This window comes from Monodon monoceros, unplaced genomic scaffold (genome assembly GCF_005190385.1).
Source record: "Monodon monoceros isolate NGI ecotype Baffin Bay Population unplaced genomic scaffold, NGI_Narwhal_1 Super_Scaffold_19, whole genome shotgun sequence".
Taxonomy (NCBI): Eukaryota; Metazoa; Chordata; class Mammalia; order Artiodactyla; family Monodontidae; genus Monodon; species Monodon monoceros.
The window spans coordinates 44,061,139-44,086,424 of NW_021703775.1; the positions used below are offsets into that span (position 1 = coordinate 44,061,139).

Consider the following 25,286-nt stretch of genomic DNA (forward strand, 5'->3'; position numbering starts at 1 on the left):
ACATATCTATCTCCACTGTATTTTATTATTAGATCAGAATTGAATATTTTTTTTAATAAATTTATTTTATTTATTTTTGGTTGCCTTGGGTCTCCGTTGCAGTGCGCGGGCTTTCTCTAGCTGTGGCGAGCGGGGGCTACTCTTCGTTGAGGTGTGCAGGCTTCTCATTGCAATGGCTTCTCTTGTTATGGAGCACAGGCTTTAGGCACGCGAGCTTCAGTGGTTGTGGCGCGGGCTTCAGTGGTTTTGGAACGTGGGCTCGGTAGTTGTGGCTCGCAGGCTCTAGAGTGCAGGCTCAGTAGTTGTGGCGCACGGGCTTAGTTGCTCCACAGCATGTGGGATCGTCCCCGATCAGGGATCGAACCCGTGTCCCCTGCATTGCCAGGCGGATTCTTAACCACTGCGCCACCAGGGAAGCCCCTGAACATTTTTTTATTTGATCAGAATGTAATGGTTTTGTATAGTTTTGTATAGTTGTATGTCTATGTGTCCAATATAACAATGATCTGTTTTAGTGTTCATCTTACTTTTGGAGGAATATTTTTGGTCCTGGTCACAGCAGCTAAGCTCATGCCTCATCATCTTATAAGTGTAGTTTAAATTAAACATATTAAACCATAGCAGTACCCCTGTTAACCCCGAAACACCTTAAAATTAATGTTTTTCTGGCCTGAGAAATCAGGTAAATAGAACCCTGTGGAACAGAGCGTATGAGGGGAATCCTGGAGAAGAGAGAGCTGGAGAAGGGGTTCTCTTAATTTTGTGTACAAACCTGCATATGTCCAGAGCCCATCCAAGCTTTGAATGCACAGGACAGACGTTGAAAAGAAGATTTGAACTATCACCCAAGTCTCAGGCCCCTGAATGGTACATTTCATGGGGCCAGATGCAAAGCAGCATAGCAAAGGCTTGAGAACTGAACCAGCAGTCTGTAGAGGTGAAAAAGAAATTGTAGTCTAAACCTAACTAGGTTATATGCCTGCTAAAATAAACAAACACAATCAGTATTATATTCAAAAGATTATAAAAGGACCCAGGCCTAGAGTTTACACACAGCATTACTGTTCGTAATGTCCAGGATACAGTCTAAAATGACTTGACATATGAAGAACCAGAAAATATGACCAGTTTTAGAGGGAAAAGACAGTTAACAGGTGTCAACCCTGAGATGATCTAGATGTTGGAAATATTAAATAATTGAAAACAACTATTATAATGGTGCTTAATGAAGTAAAAACACTTGAAATAAATGGAAAGGTAGATATTTTCAGCTGAGAAATAAAAACTAGAGCCAAATGGACTTTTTAAAACTGAGAAATATAAAATCTGAAATGAAAAATTAACTATATGAGCTCCATAGCAGAATGGAATTGACAGGAAAGAGTCAACTTGAAGATAGACCAATATAAATTATCCAGACGAAGAACAGAGGAGACGACGACTTGGGGGACAAAAAGGAACAGAGCCTCAGGGACCTGAGAGACAGTATGACTGGGGTTGACATTCATGTCACTAGGGTCCAGAAGGGAAGAGAAAGAGGTTGTGAACTGATAATGGACAAAAACTTCCCAACATTGGATGAAGATGTAAGTTTTATAGATTTAAGAAGCTCAGCAAACCAAAATAGGATAAACCCAAAGAAAAGCATGCTCACCAATAATCAAACTGCTGAAAACTAAAAGTAAAGAAGCAACAGTGTGGCGTATGGTGTTCTTTGGTCACAGACATGAGCTAACAAACTTTGTTTTTTGCTACTCTTGGCAATTTTGCTCTGTAAAATGGCCCTGTAGAGCATAACTAAAATCTGTTTTGGTGGCTTTAAAAGGGCTTGTCAGATATTTTCTTTCATGTGGGAGCTTGTTATTGGACCAAATGTATTTTTAATTAGTAAGGTAGGTTTTCAGTAAGAAAAGTCACTGGAAAATACTATTTGTTAGTCTAAAGGAAAAAAGTCAAAATGTCAGAATATCTGTTTTATGAGGGTACATTCTCCTAGTCTTTCCAGTTGACTTTTTGTTTGCCTGGGCCCATGGCAGTAGACTTAATTTTGATATATCTTTGCTTTTATTACCTACTCTGCGGGGAATTTAATTGACAGGGAAACATTTCCCAAAGGAATAAATCTAAGCAATGATAGCATCATAATCACATATGCTCACATTTAATGTGTATGAAAATATAGTACATTGCACAATTTTTGGCACACAGAAAAATATCAAGGTTAATTCTCTTCATTTCTGGAGAAGAAATTCATTTTGCCATCCTCCATTTATCTAAAAAAGAGCATCAATTAAATTTTTAGTCTCTATTATTAAGCTAACGTCTGGCTCTTAGTTTGCATGTCATCACTGTACATGTAATGTGAAAATCATTTGATTATTTTGGGACCCGGTGTAAAGCTGATCAAGCAAGAAAACTGTCATTCTCCCAGTAGGTTTTGTTTTAGTATATCAGAGGGTAATATAGCCAGTGTCTGGAAAAATATCGAAGTTGAAAAATTCATTAATTTTTAATTTCTTTCATTAAGTATGCATCTGAAAATTTGGATTCTCTATGGTTGCATACCTAAAATTAATTAAATTAATTACAATTACTATTTTAAAAAAAAGCACCGTGGACTAAAATTTTCATTTAAAAGTAACTTTTTTGTGCTGTTTTTCCTTAACAAACGATGTTTGAATTTCCTATATTACATTTACCAATTACGAATAAGAATTTGCGTTTTAGTCACAGTAATAATACCAGGGAACTTGGAAGACTCCATTTTCCAAAATTAATTATTGGATATTCAAATTTTCAGAGTTGGTAATAGACAATGAGATAAGTTTAGTGGTATAAGTTTTGAAATTTCATTTTTTAGCAATGGTGTGTTGTTACAATAATGTTAGTTTGGCGTAAGATTGTTGTAGAAAGATTTAATCAGCACTTAACTGACTCCAGGTATTAATGAGTCAAAAACTTTTGTTTTCTTAATTTGTATGTTTTCTGGTATTTCTCAGAGATCTAGAAATTTAATACTTGTGACCCTCCTTGCACTGTTGGCCTGTTATGTTCTAGTAAACATATCTGCTTTTACAAATAGTATAATTAATATCAAAAGGTGATGAAAATAATAAATATAAATAATGGCTCTGGGTTTTAAGTTTTCCCTTCTTTATTATTTTATTCAGCTGATTTAACTTTTTAGCTCAGGATTAGCATTCTGAAACATTTTTACTGGGTATCCCTTGGAGAGGATAAGCTTCCATTTGAAGCAGTGACCCTTAGCTCTTCTCACACTCCAAAGCATGATAGAAAGGTGTCTTGTCTCCTCCACCATCATACAAAAGCATTCTTTGTCCTTTGGGGCTAACAGGTTAACAGCTTTAGTGACATGAAGCCAGTCTTTCAAGGGCATAGCTGAGTAATTCAACTCAAATGAGAAAATAGAAGAAAAAGACTCCTTTAACTGGAATGGGTGGAAGAGGAGGGAAGTTGAGGATTTCAGGACAATTTGAATAAATATTAATGCCTTTTCTATATGAATGTAGAAAGAGATCCTGGCTTAACTGACCTGATTTTGTCTGTCTTTCTAATTGATACTAATCATTGTTATCCCATTAGTTTTGTAAAAATAATTGTGTCCATTCTTGTCATCATATCACACATGGATACATCTGACACAACCTAATGTTTTTATTTTATTTTCAGCTGACGGCTGAAAGCCATTCAGTAAAACTTATTATATGGCCTTTTGATGATTCAGCTGTTAAGTTAGTTGGATATTTTGTTGGGTAATTGAAACTAAAATTCTCAAGATATTTGCCCATTTCTATATGTTTAAAAGAAACCTTGTTAGCATGTTGAATTTCCTTTTAAGGTGTTTTTTTATCTGGGCCTGTTTCTGTGCACATTTTTAAACTTCAAAGAGCAGTATGATGGAAAGTGTACATGCCTCCAGATAAGGTCTAGACATCACATTTTTAGTTTTTAAACTTCTCCTCTTTCTCCGTGTCTTATGATTTTCACTGTTATATAATGTGGAATCTCTTAATGTGTCACAATTTGTTCTTGATATTTATGTTAAATGGGAGGGACTACTCTAGGACTTGATGAGTTTTTCCGATTCTCCATCAGGGCTTGAAAGAGAATTTGTATTAAGTGTTAAGAGAAACACATGCATATGTCCATGTAGTTTACATTTTAACCAAAGTTTTATCTAAGCCTTAGGGTCTACTCTTCTTGCTCAATGACATATAATAATCAAGGTCATCATAGAGCACCAAAGTTGCTTGAGTTTCTGGAGCTTGTACATGTATCTGAGACCTTCTTAATATCCTTTGCAGAAGCTCAGGGTATGCTGAGAAAGTTTTATGATCCTCCAGTTTATTTTTTTATTATTCACCATATAAATGGTAGTTTTGTTGGAAAAGGGTTTATAGTGTAGCAGTAGGCAGTTTCATAAGCCTTTTAGGAGTATGCTCTTGTCCTTTCTAACACAAGGCAATGTGATAATTGGAAGAAATTTAGAGTGGTGTTTTCCAAAGTATGTTTTGTAGAGTACTCATTCTATACATTGTTAATAGATAATACACAGGATTAAAAGGGTTCCTTAGTTAATTAAGTTTGGGAAACACAGGGTTAAGCAATGGTAATTAGATTTCTTTCCTGGAGGGCTTCTAACAATTTTTCTTACGGTGTTGTGTTTTATGAATTCCTAAGGGGGAATGAATCTACAAAAGTTTGAAAAATTTGGAAACATGGGATGAACTTTACAATAAATACACTATTGTTCCTGTGTTTACAGACTTTTGGGGCATTTTATACTCTCTTTACTAGGCTGTTTTCAGGATAACTATTGGATCCATTGCTTTACTTCTAAGGGTACTTCTTCTGAAAGGTATCTGGAGGTTGAAGAAAAACACTTGACCATATAAGTTGAAAATTTAAGTTCATCCTGTATTTGTCCTTTTATGGACTAGTGTATATTATAAAGTGTTTCTCAAATATTTTCATTATGGAGACTTTTTCTCATATATCATTTTTCAGGGACTAGTGTTCCATGGAACATACTTTGGGAAACATAGGTCTGGCCTTAAAATAATTCTCAATTTGACTGTTTCATGAAGTGTTTGGTTTATATTTGGAGAAATATTTCAGATATTTGCTGTATCTATCATATTCACTGTTAGATTTTTGATATTGTTATCCCAATTCTACCAATTACTAGCTTGACTAAGCTCCAGTTTTTACATCTAGAGTGGAGATGATAATAAAACTTACTTTTTAGGGTGATTGTGAAGATTAAGGCAAATCTTCGGTGTAACACATTTAACATACCATTTATTCTGGTACAGAATACATACTCAATAAAGTTTGTTATTATAGGGAATTATGTGCACATGTTCCTCTCACATTTAGAGATGGATGGTTCGTTTATCTGTGGCCTTGTCCTTAAAATTTTCTTAGCATGAGCCACGTCTCGTTGCTATATTCGAAACTTGAATAAGAAAGCCTTTTGGTTTTGTAGTTTTATTCTAAACAGAAAAAAGGCTCTCTAGCTATCTGTAGCACTTAATCTAACAGGGTGCATTTAGGGCTCCCGTTTACCTTTGTATTCTATAGCAGAAAAACTGCTCTTTAAGAGCTAAAGTATCTATGGTTACGCCATTGATGGTTTCAAATTGCTTGAGGGAAGAGTTTAGCCAGTCCCTGAATTGTACATGTAAACACAGATGCCTTGAAAATTAACAGTCTTCTTGAGAATTATGTATCACATTTGTAATGAGGCAATGTCTTGAGCTTTTCCCACTATTTACCTACATGTTTACTGGAATATGTTCAACAGTCCATATCATGTGTTGATTGTTCTGTAGTGGAATCAGCAAGTAATAACTGTAGTAATAACGAGAAGCTAGTTAAATGAGGTTGAAGTAGTTGAAATAAACCAGTTATATTGCTTATAACTGTTTAGAACCATCAGTCAGAAGTATCAATATATCCTTTAGCATTTCTTGTAGTGCAGGACTGTTGGCAACAAATTCTTTCAGCTTTCCTGTATCTGAAAGGAGCCAGAAGAAAAAATACATGCATACAGGGCTCTTTTCAAGAACACTGATATGAATGATGGGAGTTTCCTGGAACAAATAGCAATATATGGTAGACAGACAACAAATTTACTAATTTTTCTAAAGAAATTTAAGAATTATAGATTTTTCTTTTCTAATTGCTATGCATATTATTAATAATAAAGAGAATTACCGTTTAATCTTTTAACTGAAGAAAAGAGCACAAATTGGAGAACAAATGAAAAAGATTTACAAAAATTTACATGGGGTAGGTGACATTTTACTTATGTACATAGTGTTTTAACTGCCTTAAAACCTTGATTTCAGGTTCTATACATAAGTCCTCAGAAGTAGGAGGTCTCACATGACAATGGTTTAAATGTTTTATGTTCATTTTCTCTTATTTTTATGACTTCATTATTTAGAGTTCTATAATACTATGATTAATGAAATATTTCTTTTTTATTTCTAGTTATTTAAAATAGCATTAATGCCAGTTTCAGAGGGAGACTAATTTTATTCTTGCATATTTTCTTTCATAGTTGTGTGTGTAATGAACATACATGTTTATTGAGCTTTGTTACAGTTAAAATTATATCATAAACAGTTTTTAAAATGTGGTCACACAACCATCAGAATTGTAGTTTTTGATGACTATCATATTTTGCACTTACTGCTCCTCTGTTAAACATTTAGGTAATTTCTGTTTTTTAAAAATTTGTTTTTAAAAAATTATAGACAATACTATGGTTAATATATTTGTGCAAATAGGATATAATTTCTTTTTTATTTTGTCTCTTGGATAAATTCCCAGGATTTATGTTCATTATATTGTATTTTAATTTGTGTGGTATTTTACTTTACATATCATTTTATTTTACAAATACTTACATAATGCTAGTTCTGTGTGCCAGAAAGTTTAAGTAACTTGCTCAGAGTCACACAGCTAGTAAGTGGCTGAGCACTCTGGCTGCAGTCTGTGTGCTCCTTATAACTTTGCTATGAAACCTCTTTTGATGCTTTTTTTTTTTTTTTTTTTTTTTTTTGCGGTACGTGGGCCTCTCGCTGTTGTGGCCTCTCCCGTTGCGGACCACAGGCTCCGGACGCTGGGCCATGGCTCACAGGCCCAGCCGCTCCGCAGCATGTGGGATCTTCCCGGACCGGGGCACAAACGCGTGTCCCCTATATCAGCAGGTGGACTCTCAACCACTGCGCCACCAGGGAAGCCCTCTTTTGATGCATTTTGCCAATTAGCTCTCTCATAAAAGGGTTACACTTATTTTCAATCATTTTAACCACAACTTAGCAGTATTGGATGATAATGTTTTCTTTTTTAAAGTAACCAATTCAATAGGTATAAAATGATAACACATTTATTCTGTAAAACACTTTATAAAGAAGATTAATTTAAAAATCTAAAGCTGTAAGTTAAATTTTTGTTCATTTAAAAAAAGCTTTTCTATGATTGCTTTTTACCTTAAAAATTTTTAAGTAAGAGGGAAATTGACTAAGATATTGTTGAAGGAAGTGGTATCTTGGAGATTCCTAGACTGAATCATCTGTCTTTAGGGACCAGTCACATTGTTTTATTACCTTTGTTTAGCAAGTATTTTGTATTATGAATACTTAATTGTGCAAAAAAATCACAATTTGAAAAGAGTTTTCTACTTGTCAATGATAATTTTAAGGCTTAACTTATTTAAGATAAATGTTTTAAATTCTAAGGACACGACTTGTTCATAGTTGGAAACTAAAAACCATGCAGAATGGTGTAAATTAAAAAGTAAAACCCTCCCTTTCCTCTGGTCCCCTAGTCTCAATCCACTAGACATGTAAAAATCATCCACTATCCCATTTGCTATTCTTATTTTCCAGTTGTAACTACTGTTAACTTTGTAAGAATTATTTTTTTAATCTGAAAATCTAACTTCTCTTCTCTTCCCTTCCCTTCTTTTTCCTTCCTCCCTCCCTTCCTCTTTCCTTCCTTCCTTCCTCCCTCCCTCCCTCCTCCCTCCCTTCCTTCCTTCCTTCCTTTCTTTCTTTTTTGTGGTGGAGCTGTGACTTCTTTGGAATTGTGAATATTCTTTTGAAATATGGAGCCCAGCTAAATGAACTTCATTTGGCATACTGCCTGAAGGATGAGAGGTTTTCAGTATTTCGCTACTTTTTGAAGAAATGTTGCCCATTGACATCATGGAGCCACATATCTGAATTTATAAGTCATGCAGTTAAAGCACAGACAAAATATAAAGAATGGTTGCCATCTCTGCTGCTTGCTGGATTTGACCCACTGAATCTCCTCTGCAGTACTTGGTAAGAAATCCTGCCATGTGGACTTTACTCTTTTTGAGTGAGTGTACTACCTTTAATTTCCCCCAATTTCTTGAGATCCCTGTGTTGGGAGGAGGTTGTTATTGTGTGTGTTTTGACTATGATGGTTGGGTTGGAGTGAAGGAATTGGGGGGGCTGCTAATGGTGAGATTGAGTGTAAGGATAGAGTCCTGGAAAAAGGTCAGAGGTGGCTGGAAGGGAGTAGAAAGGAATGGGTGCCAGTGAACCCTCCTGAGAGGGTTATTTCTTCTACTTAGGCCATCCTTCACGCTGCTCTTAAAATGTCTGTGACAGAATGGTTGTAGCTGCTTTGGAGATTTCTAGCATCCCTTAGTCAAGTAGATTGAATACTCCTATCCTATAGCAACTTGTCTACTTGAACTTAGTCTCCCTCAGTAAATACTGATTTCTGAAGTAGCTGAGTAAATAACTCTTTACCTCAAGTGCTTTCTCAGAAGGGCATCCCCTATGAGTGATTATATGAAAGTTGAGTCAGAAATTTTCTAGGGCAAAAGGATAAAAACTTTTACCAACCTTTTCAAGAGTTATGTGTCTAGATGGACCAAGAAGGTAATTGTAGCGGTGAGAGAACTCTTTTGGCCTGATAATTCGAGTCAAATGAGGAAATAGAATAAAAGTCTCTAGGAATATAAAGAACATAAAAATTAAATGTATTTTATGAAATTTCAATGAAACATCTAGAAGATTTCTTTTTTGTGCTTCAAAAATTACCATTTACCAAAATAATGTTTAGACAAATACTGAGATTTTGGATTTCAGCAGAAAAGTGCTCTGATATTTTGTTATTTAAATTTTGCTTTTCAAAAGGGGTCCTCTTTGGTATTCATGCAGGCAACACTAGTGGTTCCTGCTTGTAAATTTTGTTTGCATTTCTGGGACTCCATCTTCTGCCTGGTGGCTTCTCCATCTGTAAGTGAAGAACATATCTTTGTTTGGCAGGATCCCAGTATCTCACCTTTTTATTATGTCTGCCATAATATAGAATTCAAGAATTTTCACTAAGCAGAGGTTTTATGCTTAGGACTATCATCCCTTTCTGATACTAAATGTTTCAGATATGTGGCTTGTGAGGAAAAACTGCTTTCTGGTAGGTGGTTTGAGGAATATAGAAGTAAAGCAAAGTTTAGATACATGTTCTGATCTCCACTTTACTTTTTGTTTATAGTTTGCAGTGGTTTGAATACCCGATTGTATTTACTTCTGTCTCCAACAGCTGATTAATACATAGTTATCTGTCAAATCACTCACTGTTGCAATTCCCTCTATACCATTTCAATAAAATTTTACAAAAATCCATTGTATTTTTTAGATAACTGAATGAGATTTAAAAATTATTGACAATTCATTGAGAAATCTAATTTTTAAAAGTTATTTGTGCATGTTTACTTGTCCTAACAAATCCCCTTTTACATGTGCACACACACACACACTCAGTACTGAGATAGAAACGCTCACTAATGAATGCTATACCTAGTATTTAAGTAATACCCTTAACTTTTTACTTAGTGAATTTTATTGTTGTGTCTGGGCTCCTAACAGCTAACAGCAGTTACCCCTCACCGTTCTAGGATTCACTCCCCAAAATGCTACTGTAAATCCAACCAACACGTTAGATAGCTGTGGGCAGTTCTGACAGTGTGTTTCCTTTCCTCTGTCACTTCACTTAGTGCTTATTCCCAAGGCACCCACTTTCTTCTCAGCCATGCTTCTTGTGCTTTTCTACTGAAGATACTAACTCGACTCCATATTACTTGCCCATTACTTTCAGCCTTCATGCTCCATTCTGGTTTCTAGTTTATTTCTTTAACCAACACTTAAAATATTGCCTGATACACAGTAGGTACTATTTTAAGTTCTTTTTTTTTTTTTTTTTTGCGGTACGCGGGCCTCTCACTGTTGTGGCCTCTCCCGTTGCAGAGCACAGGCTCTGGACGTGCAGGCTCAGCGGCCATGGCTTACGGGCCCAGCCACTCCGCGTCATGTGGGATCTTTCCAGACCGGAGCACGAACCCGTGTCCCCTGCATCAGCAGGCGGGCTCTCAACCACTGTGCCACCAGGGAAGCCCTATTTTAAGTTTTTTACTATTAGCTCATTTAATATAAAACATAGTAGATACCATTATCCATATTTTATAGAGGAGGGAATTGAGGCACAAAGTATTTAACATACTTGCCCAAGCTCACACAGCTAGTTAGTGCGAGAGCTTAGGTTTGGACTCAGGCTGTCTAGCAGTGTAACTCATGTTTGTCTTTGTAACCCCTGTGCTATGCTGCCTTAGCCCTGTGTATCCCCAGGGATATGGTAGTTTTTATCACTTAATTTTAGGGATTCACTTAATCCCTTGCCTAACCTAGGGGGATCTGGGCCAACTTTTCTTGCTCTTTCCTACTCCTAAATTAGGAAGAACCTATTCAGGGAAAAAATTAAATGTATCTTCTTTTCCTTTCCTCCTCAGACAACTACATAGACTGCTGGAAGGAAAGGGAATTTGCTTTATCCTCCCAAAAGGCTTTGTAAAATATACTCTCCCATCCCTAGTTCTTATATAGGGTTCCCTTCCCCCCATGTGACTAGCCCATTTGAGAATTTTTGTGGTAATAAGCCACTGGGTTTGTGTTATATTTATTGGATGTATTAGGATAGAAAAGAGTTAATAAACAGTAAACTAAAAATTATTTTGTAGTAAATTGTAAAACTTCAGCTGTTTGAATTGAGAATGCCAGTTGCATACATTTTACTCTGAAGGAGTAACTTTAGTCACTTTATATTCATTAGAAAAAATACGATGTAAAATTTCACTTTAGCAATAAAAATGCTTAACATGGTCAAATTTTTGCTTACTGATCTTTTATTGAATGAATAACGCAAGTGTTTACGCTGAATGTGATGAATGTTTTGCTTTCTTTGATCAAATTTACATTCAAAGAGCTGTTATAAAATAATTATCCCATAAAAACGTCAATATGTTGTTAAAGTGGATTTTGGTTATATCTTATTTATATAACATATAAGTCTGTTGCTTAATCTTTGTCATGTAAATTATAAATGTCTTTCCTAGGTATTGGTTGTCTTAAACAGTCTTTAAAGATGTATCTGGCTGAATAATTGCCTGTCACAATATAATCTGCAGAGTTGAAATATTTTTTCAGCTTTAAATGCAAGACTAGGTTTCCCTCACACCCCCAATGCAGTACATGAATGATAGAAAGTAAATGTCATCTGTGCATTTAGTTGATTAACTGTCACAGGTTTATGATTTTACAACTGCTTTGTACAACGTAACAGTCAATGTAGTACAGTAACAGTACATTTTCAGTGCCATTATCAGCGTTGGTAAAATAAACTCAACATTATATTAACTAAAGCTGTGTAAATAGATTTATTTCTTATGTGTGTGTTTAGATAACTGCACAAAAATGACTTTGTTTTTGGTCACAGTGAGACAGCACATTAAGGTAGAAAAATGAAACCATTAAAAAAGAAACTAGCAACCAGAACCAAGTAACCTTTGGTGTGGGGTTCCTAGAAAGTGAAGGAGGTTGTTTGCATTTGAATATATTTTATCATTTCACTTATTCTCAGTATTTTCTGATAAATCGTGACTTCACTGAGAGCTTTTTGAGAAGTAAAATGTTTCCCAAAGCATTTGTGCTACAGTTTAAGCTCTTCCTTATATAAGTTTGCATATTAGAGAATTAAGATTTTAGGAAATAATTTTCATACTCTCTAATCAGTCATTTCAAGGATACTTTGACCCTGAATTACGAGAAATAAGTTGTCTTTGAGATGACAGGTTTAGAGTATTATTCAGTTTCTTTACTTCTATTTTTCCCTTATTTTGTCCTTGCTCAGTAATGTCTCCAAAAAAGTGACCTTGAAAAGAATTTCTGTTTTTGAAGTAATCACCAGAGACCCTAATGATTTTATTTTTCTTCAAACAATGTGATGGTAGGGGAGTATCTAGTTGAGTACAAAATAAGTATCTTATTAGAATTTAGAGTTCTCTTTAAGCTTTGACTAAATTTCATGTGTACAATGTTATAAGGCCCACTGAAAATGTAATACTGAAAATTTCAAACCAGTTCTAGTAATATCAAATATTTATATAACATATTATAGTTTTAAAAGTCTGTTTACTATATTGTCTCCATTATTTTCATGAATAGTCCCCTAAAATAGGTAGGTTAAGTGTTATTCCCATTTTAGAGACCAGGATCTAGGGCTTAAAGAATTTAGGCAACATGTTTGTAAGTAGTAGAGGTGATGTTAGAAATCAGAGCTTTTCTTGGGTCAGTGCTCTTTCTATTAGGATTCAAGTGCTTATAAAATTTGGGAAGTCTCTTTTGGGTGGGTTGGTAGGAAATATGACATTATTTTTAAAAAATAGAAGGAGAACTGCTTGTCTTCAACAACTTCTTTCAGTTCTTAAAGACAACTTATTCTGATATGTCCTTTAGAGCCGTATCTACAATATAATGGGAAAGGTTCTTATAGGAGAACAGTTGTAGTACATCTCTGAGAGATGGTCAGAAACAAGCCATCTCTCTCATGCACTCAGTTTAGGGACAGCTTTGGGTGTTTGGGCTTTATCCTTTCAGAACTGTTAAATTATGTGTCTGTGAGGATGACCAATCTAGATTTGGCAAGATGGTCCATTTGGGAGGAAATAATGGCAAATCCACTAATGACAGTGACACTGAATCTGTCTTTTCTTACCACTGCTGTTGGGGAATGGGAAGGAAAATTCCTACCCTCTGTAAGAGTAGAAACTCCTTTTGTCATCCATTGGACAACAACATGCACAGTCACTTGAGTTTCCTGTAGCAACTATAGCTGATTTTTCATGTGCACTGAACTTGCCTCTAGTTTCATGAATATTTTCTATGCTGCAGTTCTTTGTCTGCCTTCCATATCAAGATGTTGTAAGAATAGGTTATGTGGTGTTTGTTTTCAGGGTGAACCTTGGTGTATTTTGTGTCTAATTTTGTGTTAATATCTTGCCAATATAGGATTGACTCAATCAGCGATGACATCCTTATCTTCACTTTGGAGTTTACTAATTGGAGGAGGCTTCCTCCAGCTGTTGAAAAGATGCTCTCTGCTCGTGCCTCAAACTCCTCTTGGGCTCTACAGCAACATATTGGTAAGAAAGCACAATTTTGGGGCTTCCCTGGTGGCGCAGTGGTTGAGAGTCCGCCTGCCGATGCAGGGGACACGGGTTCGTGCCCCGGTCTGGGAAGATCCCACATGCCGCGGAGCGGCTGTGCCCGTGAGCCATGGCCACAGGGCCTGCGCGTCCGGAGCCTGTTGCTCCGCAATGGGAGAGGCCACAGCACTGAGAGGCCCGCGTACCGCAAAAAAAAAAAAGAAAGCACAATTTTCAAATACACTTCACTACCTTTTCTTTTCTTCCTTCCTTAGCTATGTTGTAATTTTAAGTGATAAGAGTCATTGGAGAACATATATTAAATTGGGCATCATTTGCATTTTCTTTTTTTAAAAATCTATTTATTTTTGGCTGCGTTGGGTCTTCGTTGCTACACACAGGCTTTCTCTAGTTGCGGTGAGCAGGGGCTACTCTTCACTGTAGTGTGTGGGCTTCTCATCGTGGTGGCTTCTCTTGTTGCAGAGCATGGGCTCTAGGCGCTCAGGCTTCAGTAGTTGTGGCACGCGGGCTTAATAGCTGTGGCACACGGGCTTAGTTGCTCTGCGGCATGTGGGACCTTCCCAGACCAGGGCTCGAATGCGTGTCCCCTGCATTGGAAGGCGGATTCTTAACCACTGCGCCACCAGGGAAGTCCCCTGCATTTTCTTTATGTGGGGAAAGGATGGGACTGTAAGGGAGGTCATAGTAATTTCCTTCAACACAAATCATATCTTGATTTATAAGTTTAGCCTAAGGAGCGTATAAAGAATAGCAGGTGTTTACTGATATATTAATGATATCCTTTTATTTTTTAGTAAGGGTTACGCAAACAAAATTGAGTCCTAAAAATCTTGTTAGTGAATATTTAATTTGTGGTTAGAAAAATGCTACATGAATTTTCCTCTTTGGAGTATGTGTTGATTTGTGTTCTCTATAGTATTTATCATCTCTAAAAGGAAGTATCACCATTCTTTATCATTATCTTTTCTTACTGAATGTATGCCAGTGTGTTGGTAAGATATAACTATGGAGGTGAGCTGGGTGGAAATTCTGTGAATTGATTGATATTTTAAATTACTATTTTAAATTATCAGTTTACCCTTGCTTTAAAGAAAAGTTTTTAAGCTAGTTAAAAAAAATAAAGAGGGTACAGTAGATTTTACACAAGGAAACCAGATTAAACTAAACTTAATATATGCACAGTTTCTATTTACTTAATATATGCACAGTTTCTATTTACTTATTCAGATTTATTTTAATCTATTTTGTTAACCAGATTATGTCTTAAGTTAGGAAAATTATTTCTACACTGCTATTTTTACATGAAATGTGACTCTTCATATAACATATTGAATAGGTTTTTAACAAGTGAACTTACACATATGTAGAAATGTCTTCTAATTTCTTGGAAGATTACATTTAAGTAAATATTCTCAATCAAAAAAAGACATTCAGGAAAATATGCTCTTGAACTGAGGTGTATTCAAACTGTCAGTGAGGTTTCTTGTTGAAGAAGAAGTATAATCTGGAAGTCTCTGAGCCTTCCAGAACAGAATTTCTTTAATGATAATGTTAGAAAACTCACATGCATGTGAGAATTGCATCTGCTTTTGCTAATTATGTATGTGCAGTGGCAGGAAGTATCTATTTCTTAATTGATAGAATATGGGGCAATGGATTTGGGAACAAAAAGTCAGAAAGAAGGAGCATATGCCAAATGGGAAGATTATTGCAACCTATCAATTAGTAAAGATATGTGAGAGTTTACCTTAAAGACTCTAACATATGGCAAGTTTGTCCAGATGAAGGTAAGAATTGTGCATGAGTACATTATCCTGCAGTAGACTAAATCCATCAAGGGCTTCTTGTTTAATTAGGCACTAGGTAGAGCTTGTGTAGGATAATAATCATCATCTCTTAAGAGGATTTTATTTTGGCTGACAAAAGCCTTTTTCAAAGGTGTTAATGTAGCTAATGCTTTTCTGGTCTATTTCTCTTGCCAAGGCCTCTTTTCTTGGTTCCAGTCCCATATATCCAACTGACTTTTGGACATCTCCACTTGGTGTTCCACATTCTGACATATCCAAATTTGAATTTATCATTTTTCCTACAAATCCTGGTGTTCCTTCTGTTTCCTGGTTCAGGATGTGAGGTGGTTTGGGAGTGCTGTTTACCAAGAAAGTGAGTTATCCCTGGCAGCTCTTTGTTATTTGTTTCATCCATAGTGGAGGTTTCAACAGGGGTGATTTTGCCCCCCCCCACAGGGGATATTTTGGTTGTCACAATTGGTAGGGGTGTTATTGCCATCTAGGGGATAGAGGCCAGGGAAGTTCTGCTAAATATGCTACAGTGCACATGACAGCCCCCCACAGCAAAGAGTCATCTGGCCCGAATGTCACTAGTGCCCAGGTTGAGAAACCCTGATCCACCTTGACTCTTGCGTTGTCCAGTGTTACAAAGGCCTTTTATTCCTATACCAGGAAGACTTTTTAACCCTGTTCTTATTGCAAACTACTTAGGAAACACTTGTGTTCTTCCTCTTAGTTATATAGGTCTCTCAGAATATTCTTCAGTGGTTCCTCTTCTGCAGGTAATGGGAGCCATTATAATGCTAGATTTTAGTAAGGCTGGATAAGAAAAGATATGCCCATCTACTCAGTTGCCCAAGTTTCAAATGGGATTGTGATTCTCTTCCTTTCTGTAGTTCAAGGCTGTCTTGATGGTACCCAGCTCCCCTTTTTTCTTCAGTTTTTAGGACATTCAGTTTCCGTGTGTTGGTCATCTGTACTCTCCCCTCCTTTATTTGGATTTTGAGTTGAGGATTTCTAGTAAGCAGAAGCATGACCAGGGTTTTAATACCAATGGAAGTGAGCACAGCAAAACAATTCTTTGATTACCTCTCTACATGTATGGCAGTCTTGCTTTCACCTCACTTTCTCCAGTAACTTATCATGGTATTAAAAACTGCCTTATCAATATATTTCTTTTTTTTTTTTGCGGTACGTGGGCCTCTCACTGCTGTGGCCCCTCCCGCTGCGGAGCACAGGCTCCGGACGCGCAGGCCCAGTGGCCATGGCTCACGGGCCCAGCCGCTCCACGGCACGTGGGATCCTCCCGGACCAGGGCACGAACCCGCACCCCCTGCATCGGCAGGCGGACTCTCAACCACTGCGCCACCAGGGAAGCCCTCAATATATATCTTTAAATATTTTGGAAAAGATGCTTCTTGTGGCTCTGCCACTATTTGTAAGCCCCTAGATAATTTCAGCTCCCTAGCTTCTTTAGGTATACCATTATCTATCCCAAGGGAAAGATTTTCTCCATTCTTTTCCTAAGCCCTTTTCAAGTCTTGGAGATGCCTTATACTCGCTCAAAATTCTGCTTTCCCCTCCCTTTTCCTCCTTAAGGGAATAGCAGCTTGCCCTTATAAATAAAAAAGGCAACCAGTCTTGCTGCTCATCTTTTAATCATTAAGTCAGATTTGTCTTCAAAAGTTCTTTTGCTTTAGGAAGGAAATGTATACCAGGTAAAATTTACTGACTGGTTGCAGTTAACAATTTTTTGATCACGTGCCTATATATACTTCTTAGAAACATCAGTTTAACCGCACATAGCAATAGACTTCTTAATCAAAAAATTTGCCAGCCCCTGCCCAACTGACCAAGATCAAGTGTAGGTAATTAATTATGTTCTTATGGATAAAAGCACTTGGCTTCAGTTCATCCTGAACCTTTAATGATCAAATATGAACAATTCTATCCAGAGAATTAGGTGTATCTGGATCGTACAAAGGATCCTGTAATGGCTCCTTGAAACTCTCTTGATCTATCCATTTCAGTGTTCCTCTGCTTTGTTCTAAACAGGATTTAAAACAGTTTATACATATAGATTATCACAAAACAGTAAAACAGAAGTTAAAAGTGAAAGCAGGGACTTCCCTGGTGGTCCAGTGGTAAAGAATCCTCCTTCCAATGCAGGGGACGCTGGTTTGAACCCTGGTTGGGGAGCTAAGATCCCACATGCCGCGGGGCAACTAAGCCCACGTGCCACAACTGCTGAGCCCGTACGCCTCAACTAGAGAGCCCTTGTGTCACAAACAACAGAGCCCACACGCTCTGGAGCCCGTGTGCAACAACTAGAGAGAGAAAAAACCTGCATGCCACAACTAGAGAGAAGTCTGCACGCTGCATTGAAGAGCCTGAGCGCTGCAACAAAAGATCCTATGTGCCACAACAAAGACCTGATGCAGCCAAAAATAAAAAATAAATTAATTAATTAAATATTTTTTTTTAAAAGTGGAAGCAGAAGAAAAATATGGAGTCAGGGAAAGCTTATCATGGTAATCTGAAACTTGTCTATGGATACTCTGCAAATTTGGCTCTGACTGAGCTCTCTAGTTCTTGACACTAGGTTACAGAGTTCATAAGATAAAAAACTCATTGCTCAGAAGTACAGCTATTCTGGGATGTTGTGATGGACAGTTTCCTAGGCAACATCTTGGTAGCCATGGCTTCTTGGAATTTTATGTTACCAGTCTTCAGTGTGGACTGTTGCTGTCATACCAAGGTATAATTCAATAAAAGTAGTTCTTAAGTGGGCCCTGGTTCTCAGGTCTCTGTTGCTCTGACTTGACCAGGGCTAGATTTATAATATCTAGAGGGATGGATGACCTGTGTGCACTTTTGAGCAGTTCTCTCTAAATATTGTAACACTCCACTCAATTTTTAATAAGCAGTAGTGAGCAGTGAGTTCAAAATTAGACTACCTAAGAAGTATCAGAGTGTAGCTATTTTGTCTTGCAGATTGAGTTGAGAACACATTTTTAAGAGAGAGTTGATCTCTCGCTCTCTTTTTTTTTTTTTTGTGGTACGCGGGCCTCTCACTGTTGTGGCCTCTCCCGTTGCTGAGCACAGGCTCCGGACACACAGGCCCAGTGGCCATGGCTCACGGGCCCAGCCACTCTGCGGCATGTGGGATCCTCCCGGACCGGGGCACGAACCCGTGTCCCCTGCATCGGCAGGCGGACTCTCAACCACTGCGCCACCAGGGAAGCCCGAGACAGTTGATCTTAAAAGCAGAGGTAAAGGGCTCCCTGGTGGTGCAGTGGTTAAGAATCCGGCTGCCAATGCGGGGGACACGGGTTTGAGCCCTGGTCCGGGAAGATCCCTCATGCCACGGAGCAACTAAGCCCGTGTGCCACAACTACTGAGCCTGTGCTCTAGAGCCTGTGAGCCACAACTACTGAGCCCGTGTGCCACAACTAGTGAAGCCCACATGCCTAAATCCTGTGCTCTGCAACAAGAGAAGCCACCGCAATGAGAAGCCTGTGCACCGCAACAAAGAGTAGCCCCTGCTCGCCACAACTAGAGAATGCCTACGTACAGCAACAAAGACCCAGCGCAGCCAAAAAAAAAAAAAAAAAAAAGAACCTCATTAGTAATTACCTTTCATCTTTAAAAATTGAGCATGTGACCTTCTATTTGTAGAGTAGGAAACTTTGACCTCCCAGATACTAGCCATGTTATGGCTTAAGCGAATCATGCCTTGATTAACAGTGTTCTGCAGGCTGCCCTTATTACTGGATTTAAGAGCCAAGCTTTTTTTTTTTTTTAAGAGAAATTTATAGTTAACTTAAAATTTTAGTAAGGTTCCATCTTCCATTTATAATTTTAGCTTCACGCAGCCTCTTATAAATCCAAGTGGTGGATTTTATTTTTTGTTTGTGTCTGTGTGTATGTGGTGGGGAAATCCTTACTAAACTAGATACCAATGAGTTGTATCCACATTTGCTGGGACATTTTGCTGGTAAAACTACTTTTATTTTGTCAGCAATCTATTGATAAGCTAAGAGAGGAGAAAGTGTTGCTCTAAAGCAATTAAAACAATTTTTAAGTGTCTTAGGTATCGGGTCACCAATATTATTTGAAAGCCCATTTTACTCTTCCCATATATGTACATTAGATATGTGTGCTGGCAGACCCCTGGGACAGCTATATCCTAATTAAAAGAAAATTATTTTCCATATCCCAAATATTTATTTTAGGGATATGGAAAGTTAGGACAGAAGCTTTGGAATATTTATTTTAGGGATATATATTTTAGGGATATGGAAAGTTAGGACAGATATGGCAGTTAGGACAGAAGCTTTAATTTTTGATAGCTTGTTCATTTGAGAACTTTTAAACACTCATCTGTAATTTTAGTTAGTTCTAAATGTGGACCATAAGCAGAAGTCGTTAGTGAAGAGAATCTATCATGTAAATATTTCTGTAGGTGGGCATTTACAAATCTAGCTGTTTATATTCATTAATTCCTTAGTAAGTGGGTTCTTTAATTATGTGTCAACTATTTATCAGATACTGATTTAGAATCTGTGAGTGAAAAATAAACAGTTCTCTAGTGCAATGGCTAAAAAGGAATGATGCAGGGTTATGGCAGAATTTTCTTTTTCTTTTTAAGGTGAGAGAGGCCTGAACATGTTTTATAGATTAAAGGGTCTCAGTTTGTTTAAGGAAAACATTAAAGATATGGAGATAAAAGCAATAGTTTATGTAATAAGATTTCAGGTAAGCCGGAGGGAGGATTAGCCTCAAATAGGCCCCTTCCTTTGAGAATAAGAGAGATGAGGGTGGGGTGGATGTAGGTAAGTTTATAGTTTGAGTATTAGGAACTCAGAGAAAGAGAGCCTAGAAGATCTCCTATTTTTACTTAGGAGTAGGAGGTAAAATCTTGCTAAAAAGGAAACAAGTGAGAGTTTGGTAGCAGAGACTTGATTTAGAATGCTTGTTGTGGCAAACTGGGAACCAGTGAAAGAGATTTGCTGAGCAACACTGAGGGCCCAAGTGGAGGTTGGAAGTGGTATAGTTCATTCATATGGTTATATGGTAATTTTTTCCCAGCATTGCTTTACTTTCTCTGTATTGGAAAGAAGGAAAGTGGTTAGATTGATCTGGGGGTTGTCAGAGCAGGTACAGAAGAATTGAGGATGATAAAATAAAATAGCATCAGTGATGGGCCCATGAACGCCAAATAAGAAAAGAAATGAGAAAGGAAAGGGACCTGATAAACCAGACGGCAGGAGGAGTTGGGACCCGAGGTCTCAATGATATTAACGATCAGGCGTGGTGGTAGTAAGAGAGAGCACACTCTGGAAGGATAGTAAGTGGTGTATGTTGGAATTTAAAGACAGAAAAATGTGGGTCTGAAGGTGGTGCAGAAGAACTGTGAGAATGCTAAAATTGCCACTTAGACTGTATGATAAGTGTGACAAGGTGTGGAAGAATGAGAAAATTATATCTTAGAAATTGGTCAAGGAAGTAATTTTGGGGGGAGGATCAGGCTTCTGTGAGGACAAGAAGTGAAGAGAGTGTTCTGGACAGTGTTCTAGATGAAGGCAGATTTGTTTATGATAGAATATAGGGGTTCCTGAGAACTTTATGGAAAGGTATTGGAGGGACTTAAAATTTACTTTATAATATTGAACTTAATTTTTTCTTATTGTCTCAGACTGCTGTGTTATATTATAGTTCCCTAAACAAGTTAGGGAAATGAAGAATGGATTTGTATTTTCTGAGAGATCCTGAGACCATGATTCATTCTTTCATTTGATTACCACAGGAAAATGCTTAGGCTAGATGATTTTACTTAATTTTCAAGTATTCCAGGCTCCAGAGAGAGGCATCCTAAAGGTGGGAGAGAGGAAGATGAAATTGCTTATCATTGATTAAGTTCCCTTTCACTTTATCTTTTCTCTAATAGTGAGGTAGTTGTACAAATTGAGCTTTCATCTTTTTTTTTTCCACTTAGCACACATGGCCAAGTGCCTTGTACCTACATAGCTATATGGATTAGGTTCGCACTTCCCAAAGTGGGTGACCTGGCACCCATACTTCTGGTGTACCTTAATGAATTGTAGTTCATGTTTGACTGTTCAGTGGACCTGTGATTACATCATCTAGTTTTAACCTAACCAATTCTCAAAAATTGGTCAAGCGGCTTAAAAAGATTCCTGCAAAAATAACGTGTTATGTGGATGATACTAAAGGTACCAATACAAGTGAACCAACAAAATAATCATAGAGCTACACTCCTATTCTTTTTTTTTTTTTTGCGGTACACGGGCCTCTCACTGTTGTGGCCTCTCCCGTTGTGGAGCACAGGCTCCGGACGCGCAGGCTCAGCGTCCATGGCTCACGGGCCTAGCCACTCTGCGGCATGTGGGATCTTCCAGAACCAGGGCACGAACCCGTGTCCCCTGCTTCAGCAGGCAGACTCTCAACCACTGCGCCACCAGGGAAGCCCTTTTTTTTTTTTTTTTTAATTTAATTAATTTATTTATTTTTGGTTGCGTTGGGTCTTCATTGCTGCGTGCAGGCTTTCTCTAGCTGTGGTGAGTGGGGGCTACTCTTCTTTACAGTGTGCTGGCTTCTCATTGCAGTGGCTTCTCTTGTTGCAGAGCACGGGCTCTAGGGTGCACGGGCTTCAGTAGTTGTGGCACATGGGCTCAATAGTTGTGGCTCATGTGCTCTAGAGCGCAGGCTCAGTAGTTGTGGCGCATGGGCTTAGTTACTCCGCGGCAAGTGGGATCTTCCCAGACTAGGGCTCAAATCCGTGTCCCCTGCATTGGCAGGCGGATTCTTAACCACTGCACCACCAGGGAAGCCCTACACTCCTATTTTTATCAGATAGTCATGTCATATGATAAAAAAGCTGACCACCCAATCTGAGCTGACGAGAAGTTCAAAAGTATCAAGAAAAATATTTAAAATATGGTTCACCTTAAAAAAATAAAATAAAATATGGTTTACCTCCACTAATGTTAACAGTGAGCCTTGATGTTAGTATGTAGTGTGCATTGAGATATTAGGTAATGAAAATATCATAATCAGCAAGACACTCTAAGCATCCAGAACATAAAGACAAACCCTGTGATTTTTTCATCAATATTTAAGTCATATGTTGCTCAGTCCATTATTTTTATAAAGTATACTAAACATAATGACAGATGCTTAGAGCTCCTTTTAAATTTGCTTATTCAATAGTGAAAAGACAAAAAGTTACATACCGTTGGGGAAATGCATGTTCTTGCTGCCACAGTAAAACAGACTGAAATAATATGGGGACAAAGTAAAATGCATTTCTTATTAGCAAATATTGTTGAAAGGAGCGTAGAAAACATTGCTAAAGAGTTAAAAGAATAAAAATATAACCTTGCAAGTAGGAAGGATGGTATACTAAGTTGGAAGAAGATATATAATATTTATAACATGTCTCAGCTTAGGATTGTTTTAAGATTATGTTTCAGTAAGAAAATATAAATAATGTTACTTTTCTGAGAGCCACTAAAGGAAATATGCACCAGAAAGAATATATTTGCAACAGTAATGACTTATTTAATAGAAAAATGATTTTTGGAAAAGCTGTGTAAGACTGACTGCTGATGGAGTGGCTTACTTTTCTGTAAATGTGAGGAAATGGAGATAACATCACACATGAAAGGAGTTTATTGCATCATTAATAGTCAGGCTAATACAGGAAAGGAGTTGAAACCAGAACTGCGAAGTAATACTGTTGTGAATAATTTTATAAAAACATGACCTTTAAAATATATATATGCTCAGTGAAATAAACCATTACAGAAGGACAAAAAAAAAGAAAAAAGAAAATAAAATATATATAGTCTTTGTAGTACTTTATGATGAGATGGGAGTGACCATGATTATTGTTTAGACATCCAGAGGTTTGGTCTTTATCTTGTGACAATATAAAAAAGAATCCTTGAACTTAACAATGAATTATGTACTTTTCTTTTGCAAAAATAAAACTGTTCCAATTTTCTTAACCTTTTTTTTTCTTGGTAATAAATAGCTATGAATAGTATGAAACCTAGTACATATTTCCTAAAATTCTGTTGATTTAAGGTAAAAATGATATTTTAACTGAGTGAGAAAGCAAACTACTTTCTGAAAGAAACTTTGCTACGGGGAGATGATTTCAAAAACAGATGCTGGGAAATATTTCTATTGTTATGTGATTTTCTTGCCAAAAACAATGTGCATCACCTAGAAAGACTCTTGTATTGACACACTTAAAATACTTGGAAACAGTTTCCTTAGATCTTGAATGCATTTAATAAAAATGTGAAAAAACGAAACTTTGTAATTAGCTTGTAAACTGATTGATACCAGGAAAAATAGAAATTTACCAGTTGAATTTTGATAAAAGTTTTGCATAATTGCTAGATGAGATAAGTTAGTATCCTGATTAGTTCAGCTAAGCCACAATGTACTCCTCCCGTTTGAATCTACGTGGTTTTTGTAAGATATTTTTTTAACTACATCAGTAGATTGGACCTAGAACCAAATCTTGGACTTGCCACGTCACTACAAATTAAATTAATGAACCTTAGTCACCTTGCTTTTGTTAAAATATTATTATTAACATATTTAGCAAAAGTAAAAAGGGTTTTATACCGTTATAGATAAATGAAATTATTTTAAATATGTACCTTATTTCATTTTAGCTTATTCTTCTAATTTTATGTATTTTATTTGTACTTAGTGTAGATAATGTTAATTTAGTAGTATACATATATAATTTATATGTACGTAAATATCCATACATTGGGGTTATGTACTCAAAGACTTTTCACTAATTGGGTGTGCAGTCAAACAACATTTGGAGATCACTAGATTAGATGGTGCCTAGGATATGTATGGTATTTTACAGTTTATAAAATGCTTTTGCAAGTGTATTCTAACTTGAACCTTATCAACAACCTTTTGATGCACAGGGGTGTCAGTTATGTTCATTTTATAGATGAGGTATTATTCCCATTTCATAGAAAAGGAACTGAAAGTCAGAGCATTTAAATGACTTGCTGCAGGTCACACAACTAGTTAATAATGGCTCATCAACTCCAACTCCAGGCTTATTACTGGGTGGTGCTTTTCCCATTCATTCCATTCATTGCTGTTCTACTGGTCATTCTTTAAGTTTTGATTTCCTGCCCTAATCTGTCTCTTATTTGTTCTTCAGAGTCCTCAGGTTGTTGCTTTTTTAATTTTGTCCAAGTTTTTAGTTGTAGTCAGTGGGAAAGAGAGAGACTGTACAAGTAAATTAAGAAGGACTGGGAAGAAAAGGATGGAACCATAAAGACATTATATTAATGATGATAATACACATTGTAGTAGATGGCCCAAAAGTCAGATAAATACCTTTGATGTAGAAAACCATGCAGAGGAACCATAGAAGTAAAGTCTAGGCAGATACATCATTTGAATATTGGCATGAGGGCAGGCTAGAGCTGAATGGTTGTAGGAAATATAGATAGTGGGTGTGTATGATGTACATGTAGTTCTGTGCTATAGTAAACTTGGCATTAACAAGAATAATGAATTAAGAATTGTGGGGTTTAGTCTGATCATTGTTTTGATTTTAGTACAATTCCATAGAACATGTGGCCTTCTATTTTGATTGTTCTGTGTATGTACAACAAAATTAACAAAATTGAAGACTTTATATATATAGAAATGAATAGTTAAAAGTTGCTTATCTAACAGATCTAGAGATAACTGGGTTTAACATACTAATTTGAAACTGATTGGGTCAGAAAAGTGACTTAAAAGTATAGCATGGTTTCAGACATCATTTTCTAGACTATGATCAGTGCCATAATGTAGGAAAAGAGAGATTTATTTAAGAAATTAAAATCTGATTTTAACAAGTTTTCATGAAAGTT

At 36.9% G+C, this 25,286-nt stretch overlaps 1 protein-coding gene across 4 annotated transcripts in view; it reads left to right on the forward strand.

Moving 5' to 3' along the window:
• Positions 1 to 25,286, forward strand: part of ASB3 (ankyrin repeat and SOCS box containing 3) — a 94,288-nt gene that overhangs the window by 63,729 nt on the left and 5,273 nt on the right. For 3 of the 4 annotated variants that reach the window (XM_029232326.1, XM_029232327.1, XM_029232328.1), the window contains 2 exons: positions 8,103 to 8,360; positions 13,410 to 13,968. In XM_029232326.1, the coding sequence (XP_029088159.1) occupies positions 8,103 to 8,360; positions 13,410 to 13,821 (670 nt within the window). In that variant the 3' untranslated portion in view covers positions 13,822 to 13,968. Of the gene's footprint in view, positions 1 to 8,102; positions 8,361 to 13,409; positions 13,969 to 25,286 lie in introns of those variants that run through there. The other variant, XM_029232329.1, reaches the window with a different exon arrangement.